This window comes from Gadus morhua, chromosome 23 (genome assembly GCF_902167405.1).
Source record: "Gadus morhua chromosome 23, gadMor3.0, whole genome shotgun sequence".
Classification (NCBI taxonomy): Eukaryota; Metazoa; Chordata; class Actinopteri; order Gadiformes; family Gadidae; genus Gadus; species Gadus morhua.
Genome location: NC_044070.1, coordinates 13958816 through 13976974, shown reverse-complemented (window position 1 = coordinate 13976974; position 18159 = coordinate 13958816). Strand labels below are relative to the sequence as shown.

The 18159-nt window shown below is 45.5% G+C and overlaps 1 protein-coding gene across 2 annotated transcripts; it reads right to left on the bottom strand.

The window, feature by feature from the left end:
• Positions 1–16281: 16281 nt before the first annotated feature.
• Positions 16282–17730, bottom strand: LOC115537603 (putative nuclease HARBI1). 2 transcript variants are annotated; one of them, XM_030349624.1, is made up of 3 exons: positions 17030–17730; positions 16574–16940; positions 16282–16401 (listed from the first exon to the last, which is right to left on the bottom strand). In XM_030349624.1, the coding sequence occupies exons 1-2, from the start codon at positions 17697–17699 to the stop codon at positions 16579–16581; spliced, it is 1032 nt and encodes a 343-aa protein (XP_030205484.1). In that variant the 5' UTR covers positions 17700–17730; the 3' UTR covers positions 16282–16401; positions 16574–16578. The 2 variants fall into 2 exon arrangements, with proteins under 2 accessions (XP_030205484.1, XP_030205483.1); XM_030349623.1 differs by having other exon boundaries at positions 16305–16439.
• Between the last annotated feature and the right edge of the window lie 429 nt (positions 17731–18159).

Sequence of the window (18159 nt, the reverse complement as noted above, 5' to 3'; positions counted from 1 at the left end):
TAGCAGCTGTAGTTTGTCTGGTAACCAACCACAGTAGTACGCCTTAACTTCTACTGGACAAACTAATCCTGCGTTAAGTCCACTGCTTACTTTATGGCTCCTCCATCAGCTCTCCTCAGCCAGAGTCCTGGTCTGAAACAAAAAGCGCAAGTCTGGTCCCAACGTCTGGTAACAAACTTGTAGTTTGTCTTAATTTTAAGCCCTTTATTTCCACTTTGTTGATACAAACTTACAATCCTTATTGGTAGAGTGACGTCATCCTCCAGATTCACGGCTCCCCTATCAGCTGGCCTCCGCTCCAGAAGCACGTTCTAGTAAGAAAACACAGCGGTAGTTTGTCAACGCATGTCAAAGTAACAGCTCTATTTTGCCCTTTAGGTCAACCATGTAAGTACAAACTTACTAGGAATCCTTGTTGGTCGATTCCCAGTTGTCCTCCATCTGCTCTCCATCAGCTCCTCCATCAACTCCTCCATCAGCTCCTCCATCAGCTCCTCCATCAGCTCCTCCATCAGCTCTCCTCCAAACCAGTGTCCTGGTTTGGAACAGACAGCGGAAGGCTTGCTGCAACATGTGGTAAAACAGATGTAGTCGTCTGGTATATATGGTACAAACGCCGGTGGTTTGTGGTAGCAGTATTCTACGAGAAGTGGCAGTGAGTGTGATGGTCACTTCAGAGTCAGGCTCCATCTACCCCACGACAGACATCCTCCACCAGGCAGGGCCTCCGTCAGCTACTCCACCAGGCAGGGCCTTCAGCACGGCTCCTCCACAAGGCAGGAGCTCCATCAGCTCCTCCACCAGGCAGGGCCTTCAGCGCGGCTCCTCCATCAGCTCCTTCAGCCATGGATTCCTGGTCTGGTTACAAACACACTTGGTGTCAGCAGTAAATCACCTTGGGGCGCAATACACCCCACCTCCTGCATCCGAGGTTCACTTGTAAAATGGAAGACTAATTTAAAACATATTTAAACACTTAAATTAGACAACGTCTGCAGATTGTTGCGTTCAGCAATTCATCCACTACGGTCATAGCAGCACCAGAAACAATAATGGCTCATATGACTCCTACACAAAACCGGTATGAATTAACTCAAATCACAGCTTGGCACAGATGTAAAGTCATAAGTTGATCAAAACCAGACCTAAACCTCTGAGGATTTTAGTGTTTCAGATGAGCTTGGTGATGTTACCCTCTGGTCCGGTGCTGCAGGCCCCTGGTCTCCAGCCTCAGTCTCCGGTCCATCCTGGCACCACAAGCCTCCGGTCCCAAGCCTCTCAGCCTCACCTTTGAGCTACAGCAGCAGGTTTATATCAGCATTTGCCAAACAATAAACTCAATTGACTCATCCAAAACCTAGTTACAAAATTAAACTATTATTTTATAACTCAAGGCTGGAAAAGACTTGAGACCAGACATTTTGGGAATGAAGACAGCAGTCCACAAGTTTAAAGAAGTGGTTCAGGCCATGCATTTCTCTACTCGCACACAAGAGCACTGACCTGTTCTGGAGGACTTCTGACAGGAGGTGGAGGTCTGGCTCTGGGTAAGGAGGTGGAGGTCTTGCTCTGGGTGAGGAGGCAGACACCATGGGACAAACTACATTTTACCTTTTTTAACCTTCTACAGTTCTAGAGTATCTTCTACTGCAACATGTGGAAATGACGGCCATTATTTTAGCTTTGATATTATCCAGTTGGTAACTCTGCATCAAAGTCGTTGATTTACGTCATTCTATTGGGTAGGGTTTAACTTCTGTGGCAATTAATGACAGCATATATTTAGAACGTACAAAAGGTGAAGTAACAATGAACACTAAGCAGTATCAATATTAAATCAAATTTACTCAACTCATATTCAGGTGCTGGGTTCCTTTGAAGAAATGTCAAATTGTCTTCCACCTTGAAATAATTTTCAGCCTTCACCGAGGTCAAAAATTGGGCCGCAAGTAGAACGCCGTATTGTACGCAGCGAGAGTCCCGTCAACGTGGTTAAAAGTACGGCGCAACCATCGAAAATTAACATATTGTACGACGTTCGTGTCCAACTAACTGCCAGGTGGTTTCTTATGGTTGTCAAGACTACAACTTTCTATGCTAACCATTGGGACTAAAATCAAGTGACCGCACTCAGAACCTTCCACGGCGGGAAGCACAAACCGTCCGACTGGAATCCGAACATTCCGGCCGGAACCAACCAAAGAAAAATAACCAGCGCCTCACCTTGAGCTGAACGGAGGAAGATCCTGAAGTCCAGCGATGATCTTCATTAAAATACAGCCAACAGACTTACCTTGAGGAGATCCGTTTGTTGCTGTTGGTCATTAATACTATTCAATGTAACATTACATTATTATGCACCCAGTGTGTACAAGTTATAATCACTCAAAACCATACGAAGAACCAAACTACCATGTACAACAACTTTAAAACTAAAATCATTCAATGCAAAACCGTGTCTACATTTTACAATTATCTAGATTATTCAGGGTACAAACCATACAGAGAAAATCTAAACGTTGAGCTCACAGAGAGCCGACCATAGCCCTGCAACGTCACCCTGACCACCACATCACCAACAGCAAACCATGCCAGCCAGCCAACGCATGTACATTTCCAGTAAGAAGTGAGCATCCGAGTGAAAGGACTGCCCATATTAAAAATAAGCCTAATTCCTGACTTTTCCAACCATCTTCATGGTTTAAAGATTTACAGACTTAACATGCCATTGTGTTCTAATCCCCTTAGTCTGCTCCCTCGTTACTTATAAAACACTACATCTCCATCACTAGAGTGTTGCATCCTACTCATGGGGGTGTGGTCTGAGCAGAGATGCATGCTGGGATACAGTGCTGTCTGAAGTCTTCAGTTCTATAGAAACGCCCCTCACGAGAAACCAAGTGTTTGTGAATATGTCGTGACATCAGTTACATGAGCTGGAATATCCTTCAAGATGGCGCCAGGATTCTGAGAGGAGAAAGGCCAAGAGGAAGATGTGTGGGTTCTTCCTCTCAGCCAGTGGAACACACCAACGGTCTTCATCAGAGTACCATGGAACACTTTGAAACATTCTCCTCTTTACATCTTGAAGCCCCAGTGAAGGTTTCCTTAGCTCCTCAGCTGAAGAGCACAACTTCAGCTCGAAGAGTGCACTTGCTGGAGTTCCCGGATTGGTTCTGATTTAAGGGAACCAATCGTTCAGCTAGTCCTGTCCGAGACAATTAGAGTTTAGCCTGAGAAGACGTGCAACTGAGATCAAGACAAGATCCACAGGGCTCTCCATCAATCCAGCCAGGTAGGAAGAGCCGTCTCATTACAGGTCTGAAGGTCATCTTGAATATCCATTTAGGTCCCTTTCCAACGTCAGACTCCTTGTGGAATTTAGGTGTCCATCCTCCATTGATCCTGATTGGTGTAGTCCTAGTTTGAAGTCACTGATCTGAACACGCCGCTTGCATCCTTTTACACTTGAGTTGGATACCCTCCTTCCTGCCCAGTGTGTTGGATATCGCTCCGCAGCGTCGCTCTGGGCTCATTTCTGCTGGAGGTCCTTAAGTAAACGTGTGGCCGTCCATCAGGTATGATTTATTTGACCACTCCAATATCCCAAGCCAATCACACAGACCCCCGTACGAACATTATCACTGTCAAAGCAAGCCGGACACAGACACACGCATAGAACCCAGGACAGGCACGTAGAACCCCATGCCAGGTGTGAGTGGGAGACACACACACACACAGTAGAACCCTAGCGATGAAAAATCATCCATCTCATGTCAAACCCAAACACACACACACACACACACCACTGAGCCATAAAAGGCCAACAATCATGCAGGGTAAAAACCTCATGCCAAATAACGTTCCATCATCCAACCCCAGCTCTCCTGCCAGGGCACCCAGAACAGAACAACCAATATCTCCAGAGAAGTAAATTATGTGCAACATTTTTCAGTGGCGTCCCACATTGGTGATGGATTATGCTTGGCGTCTCCAAAATGTGTCCCAGGTTGATTCAATGTTTCTGAAGTCATGTCTTTGTAGTCCAGTGGTTTCCTGAATAAGGGGCATTCACAGATGCAAACGGTGCAGCTTTAATCAGCCTGAGGACAGGAAGGAAGTCATCTCTTCAGAAGACCACTCAGTGGAGGGTGGTTGGCTCTTGAGGAGCAGGATCCATATGGGGATGGCCCCAAATAAGACCTTCTTGGAAATGAAACTTTTCCTGAGGAGTCACGATGCCTGGAGGACTGTTGAATGTGTTCCATGGTTCTCTCTGTCAGACTGAAGTTGTGTTTCAGCTGTCGAGATGAGGAGCCCCCTCATCTCCCCCTGGCGTTTCTCCTTCTGAATCCCGTCTCCATCTTAGAGAACATTCTAGTCCATGTAACTGACGTCACGACGGTTTCTGAAACACTTGGTTTCCCCTGAGGGGGCGTGCCTACAGACCTGTAGAATTCAGACAGCTCTGTATCCCAGTATGCACCTCCGCTCACTCAGACCACACCCTCATCAGTAAAGCAACACTCGTGTGTTGAAGATGCAGAGCTCAGGAGAGTAGCTGGAAAGAAGACTTAAGACATCAGAACCCAACCCATTACTCCAGCTTACAACAATAACTTGGATCTCGTAACCATTTTAACAAATCATTAAAACCAACATAAACCAAACACCTAAGAAACCAATGAACCAATAAAACATCCTTACTACTCAGATCAACCTTTAGGTAACGGGTTAACTCACCAGGAAGCAAAAATACATCAATGTGCCCAAGAGTAATGAGAAATTAATGACTTACAGTTTGCAGTTCATCTTCATGGTTAAGTTGGGATACTCACAGAACTTCAGTTAAATATCCATGATAGACCTTTGAAGGAAGGAACAGTTTACTCAAGGTCCAAATGACAGTTAAACCACTACAATCCCCTTCACACATTATCAGTGATTTATATTCAACATACACATCACATCAGTTGTGCTTTGCCACACAATTCTACTCACATCAGTTTCAGATGAGATGCTCCTCTTTACTTCAAAAAGTCTTTAACCTGTGAAACAGGAAGAGATGTTAAATAAGTCACAACAGACCTCAAAACAGTCCACCCACGTTCTGGTTTCTGGAAACACAACAACATACGTTTGGGAGACGCTACACTACCAAACAGTGGAGGACACCAACGTACTGTCCGGTTCCCTCTTAAGTTAAACGCACCAGAGGCAACCAATTAACTAAGAAAACCAGGCAGGCGAGCTGCGACAGGTGAGCTTATTAGTAAAACTCAACGCAGGTTCGGCGCCCTCTGGACGCCTTGGTAACAGTGGGAGGCTATTTCAGCTCCGTGTTTGATTTTAAATGAACTCCCTCATTTTAATTAAAGGGATGAGTCTGATTTGACTGATTTAGATTCATACCTCAAAACGAAAAAAATCTTTATTCAATTCACCTTACTGTGTGCACGAGTGAGTGTGTTTGTGTGAGTGAGTAGGAAGCTTTCATCAAAGAGACCAGAGAGACTCATTCACTGGTTATAGGGGACCTGTCATACCACCAGGCGTGAGTTTGATTAGCCATTACAAGCAGGTTTGAAAATGTGCAGCATTTGTGACATCAGTAGTGGGCGTGTCCACCTAGATGTGTGCTGGATAGATCAGTCTACCAGCCTACCCAGTGGACTGAAGTAAACGTTGCCCATCTATCCGTCACACATTTAGGCCGAAACGCCCACCTGTGATGTCACAATGCTGCACATTTTGAAAATGTCTTGTAACGGCTAGTCACACTCACACCTGGTGGTATGATAGGTCCCCTTTAAACTGGAGACATCGCCTACCACCACACACACACACACACACACAGGTCAATACACACACACACACACCAATACCAATACACCATATAGATTCACACCATATGCACGCACAAACCACAGATACACAGATATAGCTTTACACACAATATATAGATACAAACCATATGTACACACACAAACAATTGATACACACCATAAAGATAAACACACCAAAGATTAACTTAATATAGATAATAATATCGCCTTCCGTCTCTTCCAAGCATATCGCATTTTCATTGCCTCTACACAAGAGAATAGTTTTGGGTGGGGATTTCTAGGTTTCATAAACATCCAGGGCTTAGCCCAGGGGGAAAATTAAAATGCTGCATGCCAAATTTATGTGTATGCTTTATTGCGCATTCAAACTTTTTCATAATGCTTTATCTAAATAAACAAAATACACGGTTTATTATAGATTTAAATAGCTACCCGACTCCTATGCTGCTTATCCCCAAATATCTAAAGTTCCAGTCAAGTTATTGCAGAGTAAAATTAATACAAGTGAGGCAGACTGTCACACCCCACCGTTTGTTAAATGTCTTTAACAACATTTATTCCCCCAAAGTGTCAGATAAGTGCAAAACATACAGAGGAGTCCAACCCCGAAATATCTGAAAATAGTAAAAAAAAAAAAAAAAAATTCAAAACCAATGCCAAAATCAAATAATTCAATCAATTCCAATATTCAAATAATCATTAATTCTCTATAATAAATCAAGCATATTCAAAATCAAATACCGGTATTTCAAATAATCATTGTCAATAAATAAAATAATCCGATAGCAAAATAAATGCACATTAAACTCAATCACTGAATGCATTTAAACATAATTTACAACATAATGGAATAATCACCTCAGTAGATAGCATCTCGTCGAGAGCTGAGCACCCTGCTCAACACAGACATCCTCTTCTGGCAACAGCATACTACAGACTGTCAGAAGGACAGCAGCTCACCCATTTTATACCCCATGGCCCCTCCCACTAGACAGGCCCAATCAACAGGGGGATTATAATACTGTGGCATTTTGCAAATCAACCATGAATAAACTCATTCGAAATACAGCATGCGTGTTAAAGTTAATTTCATCTTGTAGATCAGTGATTTTCACTAGTGCATTTAGGCTTTTCGCTCATTAATGTCCAATGTCGATGTCCAGTGTACTCCTTTGGCACAAGAGAAAATGGTTTGGCCCAATCAGTGCCAGCAGGTGTTTCCTGCGCCATATTTAAAGCCCTCAGCCCCACCCTGACTCTTTTAGTCTGCAGTACAGAGCCATGGTAAGAGGGAGAGATTGTTTGTGAGTGTTGCTTTAATAAATAGCTTGAATATACTGTATGCTTGAAGGTTTGCTGTTCATACACTATCCATCAATGCCCGCTATTGATAGGCAGTTAAACAGACAGGGACAGTGGTCAAACTGTCACATCACCTCCCTCCTCTCCAGGAACTGCAAGTTCAGGAAGGCGGGACAGGTAATCGGCAAGCAAGGTAGGTAATTTTCCAGCTCTGTAAGTAATATTGAAGCAATATGGCTGTAATGCCGAGTAGCATCTGGTGACACGGGAGTTCTTATCCCTCATGGAGTTGATCCAGCTCAATGCCCGGTGGTCCGTTTCCAAATCAAAGGTCCGTCCAAGTAGATAATACCGAAGGCTGTCCAATGCCCACTTGATGGCAAGACATTCCTTTTCAATGGCAGAGGCAAGGCAAGGCATATTTATTTGCATTAACTTCCGAAAGCGTCTAAAAAGTGTTTGGTCTTAACTCTTGTTTTAAAAATGGTGACAGTGGGGGAGTTTTTGATGGTCTCTGGAAGCTGGTTCCAGAGATGGACACCATAGTGGCTAAAAGCTGCTTCACCCTGCTTTGTTCTGACGGTCGGTTTCAGTAGTAATTGTTTATGTTGTGATCTAAGGGATCTTATTTGGGAATATTGCTTAAACATGTCATAGTAGTAGTTGGGCCCAACCCCCTTCGAAGACTTAAAAACAAGCAGAAGTGCTTTAAAATAAATTCTGTAACTAATTGGGAGGCAGTGCAGGGACTTTAAGATTGGGGTGATGTGATCTCTCCTTTTTTTTTTATTGAGGACCCTGGCTGCACTATTCTGCATCATTTGAAGTGGTTTTATACAATTTTTGGGAAGTCCTGTGAAAAGAACATTACAATAATCAATCCTACTAGTGATGAATGCATATATGATTTTTTTCCAGATCCTCCTTGGACATATATCCTCCAAGTTCGTTGATATTTTTAAAGGTCCCATGACATGACATTTTTTTCATGTTTTCTAAGTTTTCTAACATAAATATGAGTTCCCCTAGCCTGCATATGGTCCCCCAGTGGCTAAAACTTGCGTTTAGTGTAAAACGAGCACTAGCTGTTCTGCTCGCCTTTGAAAAAACGGAGGCTCAAGCACGCTGATTTGGAATGTCTTCAGGTATGTTGTCACAAAGCATCTAAGCTCCTCCCCTTACTCTGCCTGGCCAGCCCAGAGACGTTGGCCCGCCAATGAGACACGGCCGTGCGAGCGCCACATGTGTGTGTGAATACACACGCTGTAACGCAAGTGTTTCTTGTCGGTTGTTTGACGTCTCTTGTATTTCCACAACAAGACTGTAGTGGGGGTTATCTGAGCCATGGTTGAGAAGGTATTGGGGGGGAAAGGAACTTTGGCTTTGACTCGCTGAAGTACATGAACTGCGACATGCCGGCTAAAGGCTCTGTGTGCCTCACCATTGCGATACATCCACTGTAGACAGAGCGCATGGTACTGTGGCTGCAAGCCGCTCAGGGCCACACCCCCACCCTCTTCCTTGACCCACCTTGCTCCTCCTCATTTGCATTATAGCTACAGACACCAAAACAGCGCATTTGGGGGAAGCTCAATGTGCGACTAGCTCGGAGTGGCTGTCCCTCTGCACCACGGCTGAATTTCGGGAACGTCTTTGAATACTGTGTTAGTTGCCCACTAATGGAAGTATGCTGATTTTGTGACTGATTTAATGTGACTACTAAAAATTTTTACCACATCTTTTGCTATTAGGCCTTTTCTTTCAAGTAAGGCAGAGATCTTTTGCCTTTCCTCCTTCTTTCCAAAAACTACCACCTCAGTTTTTTTGAGCTGTAAAAAGTTCTGTGACATCCATTTATCTATTTCATAAATACAGTGACAGAGATTTTCAACGGGGGTATAGTCATTGGGCATTAGCGGTAGATAGATTTGAGTGTCATCAGCGTAACTGTGGTAGGCGATTGAGTTCTTCTTTATAAGTTGACCAAGAGGCAGCATGTAAAGGTTAAATAATAGTGGACCCAAGATTGAGCCCTGGAGAACTCCACAGATCAAAGATGTAGATGCTGAGGAACAGTTTCCAACTTTAACAGAGAAGCGCTTGTCGAATAGGTTCGATTTTAGCCACCTGATTACAATACCAGTGAAGCCAACCCAGTGCTCAATTCGCTGAATTAATATAGTGTGGTCCACAGTGTCAAAGGCTGCACTGAGGTCCAGTAGTACTAGGATTGATGAATTGCCTGAATCTGTATTTAGCCGAATGTCACTTGTGACTTTGGCCAGAGCTGTTTCGGTACTGTGGTTGGCCCGAAAACCTGACTGAAAGTTTTCAAGGCAGTTGTTGAGCGTTAGAAAAGAGGTAAGTTGATTAAAAACATTTTTTTCAATAATTTTGCCAATGAACGGTAGGTTGGATATGGGCCTGTAATTGCTTAATATGGATTTATCTAGGTTGTTCTTTTTAAGTAGTAGCTTTATAATAGCAGTCTTTAGGGATTTGGGAAAAATGCCCGTCTCCAAAGATGAATTTATGATTTTAAGCAGATCTGGCGTTAGTAAGTGAAGGACAGATTAAAAAAAGATGGTGGGCAGAGTATCTAGTGTGCACTTGGAGGAGCTGAGGCTTTGTACCGTTTTCTCAAGAGTTTCAGAGACAATCATGCTGAAATTGGACATCAGGTTTACTGTTCCAGTCTTTATGGTTATTATTTCTGGTTGCTGAGTGATACGAGTTTGAGAGAGTATGTTCAGTCTGATCTGATCAATTTTTGTTTTAAAAAAAGAAGCAAGCTCATTGCACCTGCTAGTGGAAATGAGCTCAGGTCCTAGTTGAGGGGGGGGATTGGTCAGTTTTTCAATTGTCGAGAACAGGACTCGAGTGTTGTTCAAGTTCCTGTTTATAATGTTTGAGAAGAACAACTTTCTTGCTGTATATGTCTCAGTATTAAAACCGACGCATCTCCTTATATATTATGCAGTGTACAGGGAGCATGGTTTTGCACCACTGTCTTTCAGCCGTCCGTCTGAGGGTGGTACACCGACGTCCGGAGCTGCGTGACCTGGAGGAGACTGAGCAGCTCCTTCAGCACCCGGGACATGAAACATGACCCCTGATCGGTCAGCACCTCCCTGGCTATCCCCACCCGGCTGAACAGGAGCATAAGCTCCCTAGCTACCGCCTTGGCTGGGGCTGCTCTTAGGGGTAGGGCCTCTGGGTACCTGGTGGCGTAGTCCACCAGCACCAGGATGTACCCGTGTCCCCGGCTGGTTTTGGGGAGGGGACCCACGATGTCTAGGGCTATGCGGTCGAACGGCGTCTCTATGATGGGCATAGGGTTAAGGGGGTTCCTGACCGTGGACCTATGGGCCACCCGCTGACACTCGGGACACTCCAGGCAGTGCCGCTCCGTGTCCCTCTTCACCCCCGGCCAGTAGAATCTAGCTAAAACCCTGTCACGGGTTTTGTCCATCCCTAAATGCGCCCCCAGAAGGTGGGTGTGTGCCATAAAGAGCACCTTGCTGACATAAGGTCGGGGGACCACTAGCTGTTCCGTTACCTCCCCCCCCTTCTCCACTACCCTATAGAGCAGCCCCCCCCTGGTGCTGAAGTGTGTCCCGAGTCCCGGGTCTGTCCGTCATGCGCGAGGACGTGGCTCCAGGCGTGTTTCAGAGCGTCGTCCTGCAGCTGCGCACTGGCGAACTGGCCCGGCCGGGTAGTTCCCTCTCCCCCTGCCGGCAGGAAATCCGAAAATTCGGTGAGCGGGGAGCTCTCGGGTGGTGCGTCCCGCTCGGACGCCGTCAGGGTGTCCGTGGTGGACACCCGGCCAGTACCCTGCTTGAGGGCAGGGTACTGGCCGGCAGTCTCGGCCGATAGGTCCTGGCCCGCCTGCTGTGCCGGCCCGGTGAGGAAGGGCGACAGGATGTGTGCCCACTGGTCCTCCGGCCAGCTCTCCCTCCGGGCGGTTCGCTCAAATACCTCCAGATAGGCCTCCACAACATCATCCGTACCTAGCTTGGTGAGTCGGCTGGTCGGGGCGGCGATCGGGGAGTCGCGAACGGCGTGCTGTATGAGGCGAAGCACCGCTCCGCGGAGCAGAGCCAGGCTCTCCGCCGAGTCCCGCTGTGCCGCGGCGTCCTGCCCCTGGATCTGCTGTTGGCGCTGGGCGGCGGTAGCTCCATCTGGGTTTTGCATATCCGTGGCTTGTACTTCCCCGTGGGTCGCAGCGGGTTCCGAGTGCCTGCCTTCTCCACCATATGTGGCTACCCGATTGGCTGGAAGACTGGTTGACACGGTAAGAAGGCACGTTCAAGGCGAGTTTAAAGGCGGTCACAGCGTTTATTACAACAGGGTAGAAGGTTAAGCATAAGTGTCTCTAGGCTAGGGTCTCCGTGAGCCTCGTAGCCGTGGTGGGGTTGTGCGTCTCCTTCTCCGTTGTCGGGGGGTCGCCTCCTTGCAGTGAGTCCTCGACCCTGCTTTAACCCCTCCACGCGTTGCTCTCGCCGGGTGTTTCCCATCCAGCTGATGAGGGTCAGCTGGAGAACGCTCCCTGTCCCAGGCACGTGGGGGGCGGCGGTACACGCCCTCTACCACCCGCCCCCTGGGGGGGATGGGTTGCCACAAAACACACACACACACACACACACACGTACATACACATACACATACACATACACACACACACACACACACACACTCCATACAGTTCTGGGCCCTCATTTATCAAACGAACGTAGAAATGAGCGCAAATCTGAACGCATGATTCATTTTACGATAGGACCCACGTGAGATTTACGAAACCTTCGTATCACACCAATCCCAGCGTACGAAGAATCTTGGTGTTGATAAATACGGCGGCTGAGATCGATCGCAATTAACGTAACACGCCCATATAAAAGCACGTCTTCAGAAGTCTCGCCCCTAACTTTTACGACATGGAGAAACGTCCAACGGTAAAATAGAGGAATTTTTCCGAGACCCAAATGGAGACGCTCGGGTCACTTGTGGATGCGAACCGTCTGGTTTTATTTGGTAGCCTAAAAGCTGGCATTAAAGGCCAGCAAAAGAATGCTATATGGAAGGAAATAACTGTTGCAGTGAATAGTGTTTCCAATGTTCGTCGGGCTACGGAAGAGGTTTGTTAATTAAATTAATTAAATAATAAATTAAATGTACAACTTCTGTTATCCAGCTTAAAACATTTCACATATATGCTATTGTTTGCATTCCGTTAAAGTTATTTAATTCCGAATAAGGTGAAGAAAAAATGGTCCGACATGAAGCTCAGCACAAAAAACGTGTTGCGGCTGTGAAGCCGGCCAAGCAAGAAACGGGAGGAGGCCGGTGCAGTGCGACTGCAGCGTAACTCACGAGAGGACTCTGACCATGTAGTGCGCCCTGATGTAGACGATGCCCAACGTTGCTATTTTGGAAAATAAAAGAATCGTGCGTGCCCCCAGGCCATCGTACGGACGAGGATTAGGGCCACACATGTAAAAAAAAATTAAGTTCTGACTTTATTCTCAGAATTCTGAGAATAAAGTCAGAATTCTGACATTAATCTCAGAATTCTGACATTAATCTCAGAATTCTGAGATAAAAAGTCAGAATTCTGACATTAATCTCAGAATTCTGAGATTAAAGTCAGAATTCTGACTTTAATCTCAGAATTCTGAGAAAAAAGTCAGAATTCTGACATTAATCTCAGAATTCTGAGAAAAAAGTCAGAATTCTGACTTTAAAGTCAGAACTACGGGTATCTGTAAGGACCAACCTCCGTGGGAGAGACACTTTGCTTTATGCAGTAGGAGGAAACCTATGGAAGTCCAAGAAAGCCACAATCCGGCCCTAGAATGGCGCGGTAAAAGTGCACGTACCATAGCCAACTCACCAAGCTCACCAAGTCCAGTATTCAGAATTCAAAGCATTTATTCACAAATACGTTCTATTTTTTTGACAAGCGGAGCCGACAGTCCTGTGCAAGTATGCACATTAGCCATGTGCGCCAAACAGAAGATAGACGCAATGTATAGAACTGATTGTTGTGCATTGTTGTGGATATGTAGGCTGGTTAGTTGTGGTTGTTTGTGGTCTTAGTGAAACAGCTTTGCCTTGGAGTTGGAGAAGTTGGAGTGATTGTGTGAATGTGCGAGAGAGAGCGCACCTGCCGTGGTGATGTTGGGCTTGTTGGCTTATATGTGATCAATGATGTATCTGTCTGATCGTATTAGCTGTAGATGGATGGTTAAATAATGTCACAAGAACGGTCATACTGCAGGCTCTTATTTGCAAATGCACTGATTGTGTGCCTGTCTCCGATATGCTATATACCTGGCATTTATTCAGTTCATGTTCTTCTGAGTGCGCAAGAACTGTGCCAATTATTGTCGTGTTTGCATTGTAATGCACAACTTTGCCCCTCCCTGTTATAAAATAACGTGCATCCCAACAACTTTAGCCAATGCAGGCTCCTATTGCTATACCAGTGTGTTTAACGTGTGTGCGTGTGTGTGTCTGTGTGTGTGTGTTTGTGTGTTGTCATGTAGGCTATAGATATAGATTGATTGTCTTGGCTTGCTTGCATCCATGAAATATTGTAATGTTATGGCCTAGCTGGCTACTGCATATCGAGAACAATCTGGGGATGAGGGCATCCCCGAATATTGACGGGTATTTCGAACACTGCCATCTCAATATATAGCCTAACATATACAAATATATCAGTGTACTAGACACAAATGTATTTTCCACTAGCTAGTGGTGGTCATTACATTGTAGTGAAACTAGTAAAGACAACACAGCTTTATGTTACGGCGAAACATGGAGGCACTGCAGCTCTAGTCTCGACAATGCGTTACTTTAGTCTGGTATTTCTCTTCACTGATTGGTTAGACAGCCTTCAAACTTAGTGGTCAAGCAAAGAAGAGGGAGGGCTCGTTCTGCATACCTAATAGCCGGAGTGAATAACTAATAGCCGGAGTTAATAACTAATAGCCGGAGTGAATGACTAATAGCCGCGGCTATTAGTCATTCAAAACCGTACGGAATTCTTGCCAAACCGCACAGGTTTTGCACTTTTACCGCGCCATTCTATTCTTTCCATAGGTTTCCTCCTACTGCATAAAGCAAAGTGTCTCTCCCACGGAGGTTGGTCCTTACAGATACCCGTAGTTCTGACTTTAAAGTCAGAATTCTGACTTTTTTCTCAGAATTCTGAGATTAATGTCAGAATTCTGACTTTTTTCTCAGAGTTCTGAGATTAAAGTCAGAATTCTGACTTTATTCTCAGAATTCTGAGATTAAAGTCAGAATTCTGACTTTTTTCTCAGAATTCTGAGAATAAAGTCAGAACTTAATTTTTTTTCACATGTGTGGCCCTAATCCTCTTCCGTACCATCGGGCTACCATGTTCAGGATTGACATTCTGGCATCGCAAATAATCGGAACATTAACTGAATGGTAGCTTTTGCGGTTGATGTACGCGTAATCATTAATAGATGGTTCATACGCACAGGGGTACAATCAACCGCACCAATCACATTTGGAAACCTAGCAATAGCATAAAAATCCCGTTTGATTCCAGTTTGCTGATCGTTATTATATGGGAATTTAATATAACGTTCGGAGAGGGACATTATAGCTGCCAAAACTGCTGGCATGGTTCGGCTAATACTTGGCTGGGAAATAGCAGACCTGTCCCCGATCTCCCGCTGCAAGATCCCGGTGGCCAACAATCCCAAGGTAGAGCAAACCTGCACAGGTATTGCGTTTGATCGCCTAGTTTCTCGCCTTAACTGTGGCTCCAAAGCATTGCGTAGCTCCATCAGGAGATGCCTTGAAAACGACTCAAGAGCCATATCGCCCTCCTTAAAAAAATCGGCGCGGTCTCGAAAAACTCTCTCGTCAGTGCGTTGAGGTCCTTAACAGAGCCAGATCTGCCATCGCTGAGACACGATCACCTATTTGGCAAAGCTCCTGTTAATATAGACAGCTGAATAAACATTTCACCTGTCACATTCTAATTATTTTCATAGCAATACTGTTTTTAATTAGGCCTGACTTGATTGTAATTGTTTGAACGGCTGGGCTAATTCCAATTTATTAGTAATTAATACAGATGTTGAACATGGGCTACTTGTGCTGCACTATTCATCATTGAAATACCCGTATGTTGCGCCAAAAAAACTTGCGTACACGAGCTCAGACCTGACGTGAGATTTCATCGCAGCCTGCGCTCACGTTCAAATTGATAAATGCCAAGCTCAACGTTGAAATGAGCGTACGTCCATTTTACGCACGTTTTCTGTCGTACGCTCGTTTGATAAATGAGGGCCCTGGGGCCTCATGTACAAAGACTTGCGTGGATTTCTGAGTAAAACTTTGCGGACGCCAAAATTTGGAAAGCTGCTGCGCACAAATAAATCCGGATGTATCAATCCTTGCGTAAGCACGATTTCACGCAGATTCTCTTTGTACATCCCAATTAACGTGAAATTGTGCGCACGTGCACGAGCCCGACTCTCCGCCCAGTCTCCTCCCTCATTTAATATGCTAATTAGTATAAACAGGCCTGCAGTAGTGCGCTTGTTAGGAGAAAGGAGATAATGGATAAAGCAAGAAAGAAGAACTTTAGCGAATGCGAGGTGGAAGTGCTGATTTCGGAGGTAGAGGCCAGAAATAAAATCTTGTTTGGCTCTCTTTCCTCCGGAATCAGCACTAAAACAAAAAAACTGGCGTGGGAATCGGTAGCAAAATCTGTTAATGAGGTTGGGGCGGAAAGCCGAACTGTGGCGGATATAAAAAAAAAGTGGTCGGACATAAAAGTTGATGTCAAAAAAAAGGTCTCTGCCCACCGGAGAAGCGTGGGTCAGACGGGCAGCGGAGCCGGAGTCGGGGAGCTCGCCCTATTCGAGCAGAGGGTGGCCGCAGTGCTGGGGGATCGGCTCCTTTTTGGCGTGGTCCCGCCAGCCGAAGGGGATTCCGACTTGGCCCAGGATCCCACGGAAGGTACAATTGTTTTCATATATTTGAAGAACTTTTATACCTGCTAGTATAGGCCCTAGCCTGCATTTCCGTATACATGATTAATGTTTAGCCAGCAATAAAACGCGTTCTCCTCAATGTGATTGTAATTTACATTCTTTAATCACAGACAGCCAAGGACCAAGTGGCGCACAGCTGATGGTGCCAGAGGAAGACCCCCAGCCAGGCGTGTCCGGCGTCTCCGTCTCCACTGCCCATTGCCCCCCTTCTGCTGCCAGTGGGAAAGGCCGGGTTTTAACTCGCGCTGTGCTGGACTCGCAGGAGGAGATCGTTAAGGGAATTCAGGAGATGAATTCGAACCTCAAAGAAATAACGGAGGCCTTACAAGCAATTAGTCTCACATTCAAAGAACTAGTTAAAAAATGAATGTTGTCTCCGTTTACCTTTTTTATATTCTGCCTATTAACTGCTGCCGGATTCGAATGGCCTCTACATTGGGCTGCGCATTGTTTGGTCCGGGGTCTGGGTCTTCTGGGAGGTCCATTACCTCGCGTAATGGCACGCCGTGCCTGTGCGCAACATTGTGCAGAACCCCACATGCCTGCACAATGCGGCACACCTTTTCAGGGTGATAGAGCAGCATTCCCCCGCTCCGGTCAAGGCAGCGCCACCGGCTCTTCAGCTGCCCTATCGCTCTTTCCACGACTGTCCGAGTGCGTGCATGGATATCATTATATCTCTGCTCTCGGACAGTCTGTGGGTTGGCGAGGGGGGTTAACAGCCATGGCCGTAAGGCGTAACCGCTGTCTCCTTAGGAGTAATAGGTACAATTACAGCATAGGCTACCCAACATGTCTAGATTTCAGTAAATTCACTTTAAAGTGTTTTAAATTGCTTACCAATTAGCCACCCATCACACACTCTTCCAGCCTCCAACCTATTCCCAACCGAGCTGTTTCTCAGGACGAATGAATCATGGGTTGACCCAGGCCACCTTGCCACGATATTCGTAAGGCGCATTTGGGCATCACAGATTATTTGCACGTTTAAGGAATGGAAGTGTTTCCTATTAACGTACTCATATTCCCCTTCAGATGGCGCCTTTATTGCAATGTGTGTGCAGTCGATCGCTCCGATTACATTGGGAAAACCGGCTATCGCTGCAAATTGCGCTTTGATGTTTGCTTGGTTTACTGCATCATATGGAAACCGTATATACCTGGCTGAGATGCGGATGATCCCGTTTAAAACAGGCGGAATGGCGCGGCTCAGAGCTCCCTGACTCATTCCTGACCGGTCAGCCAATTCCCTCTGGAATGATCCTGTTGCTAGAAAACCAAGCGTAGTCAGGACTTGTATTGGAACTGGCAATGCGTGACTCCTCGCCGTCTGCCTCTCCAAACCCGGGCTCAACTCAGTACATAGTTCCAAGAGGATAGCTCTTGGAAATCTGAATCGGCTGATAAGCCAGTCATCATCATGAGCCAAAAAATCGTAATAATCACGGAACACTCGTTCATTTCGAATGTGACCATTCGCAATATCTTCTAATAAGGCCAACACTGCCATTGTCAACCTATCGATTATTGCCACATTTTGCACCTGCTTTTATATTCTCATTTAATTTGATGCATGTTGACGATAGGTTGTTCCCATACACCCAAGGTGTCAATAATATACACATAATTCGAAATTGGCCGACTGGTTTATTGATGGATTGATTTTAAGTAACAATCTTGCGCTTAATCCACTCAGCATCATATAATAATATTGCAGTCAAGAATTTCACAACAAATGTGTGAAGAGAGATCATATGTCATGCGTGGTCCGGAAAATATGTAACGTTTAATAAACAAGCCATCACTGAAAATAATATTGCTGGGGGTTCCTTTTAATTTCCTTTTCATTCCAATATTGACAATTTAGTTTTATGGGTCTGTTTAAGTTTAGCCTAACAACAGTGTCACATTATGCGTCTCGACAACAATAACGCATTATTGAAGTGCATTTAAGATCACGCATCCCGATG

What these genes read in the sequence shown, in the direction of transcription:
- LOC115537603 (XM_030349624.1), bottom strand. Translation starts at nt 17,699, where the DNA reads ATGGCAGTGTTGGCCTTATTAGAAGATATTGCGAATGGTCACATTCGA. An exon ending in GTGTGATGGGTGGCTAATTG is followed by an intron (nt 16,941 to 17,029) that starts GTAAGCAATTTA and finishes ATTACTCCTAAG; the next exon opens with GAGACAGCGGTTACGCCTTA.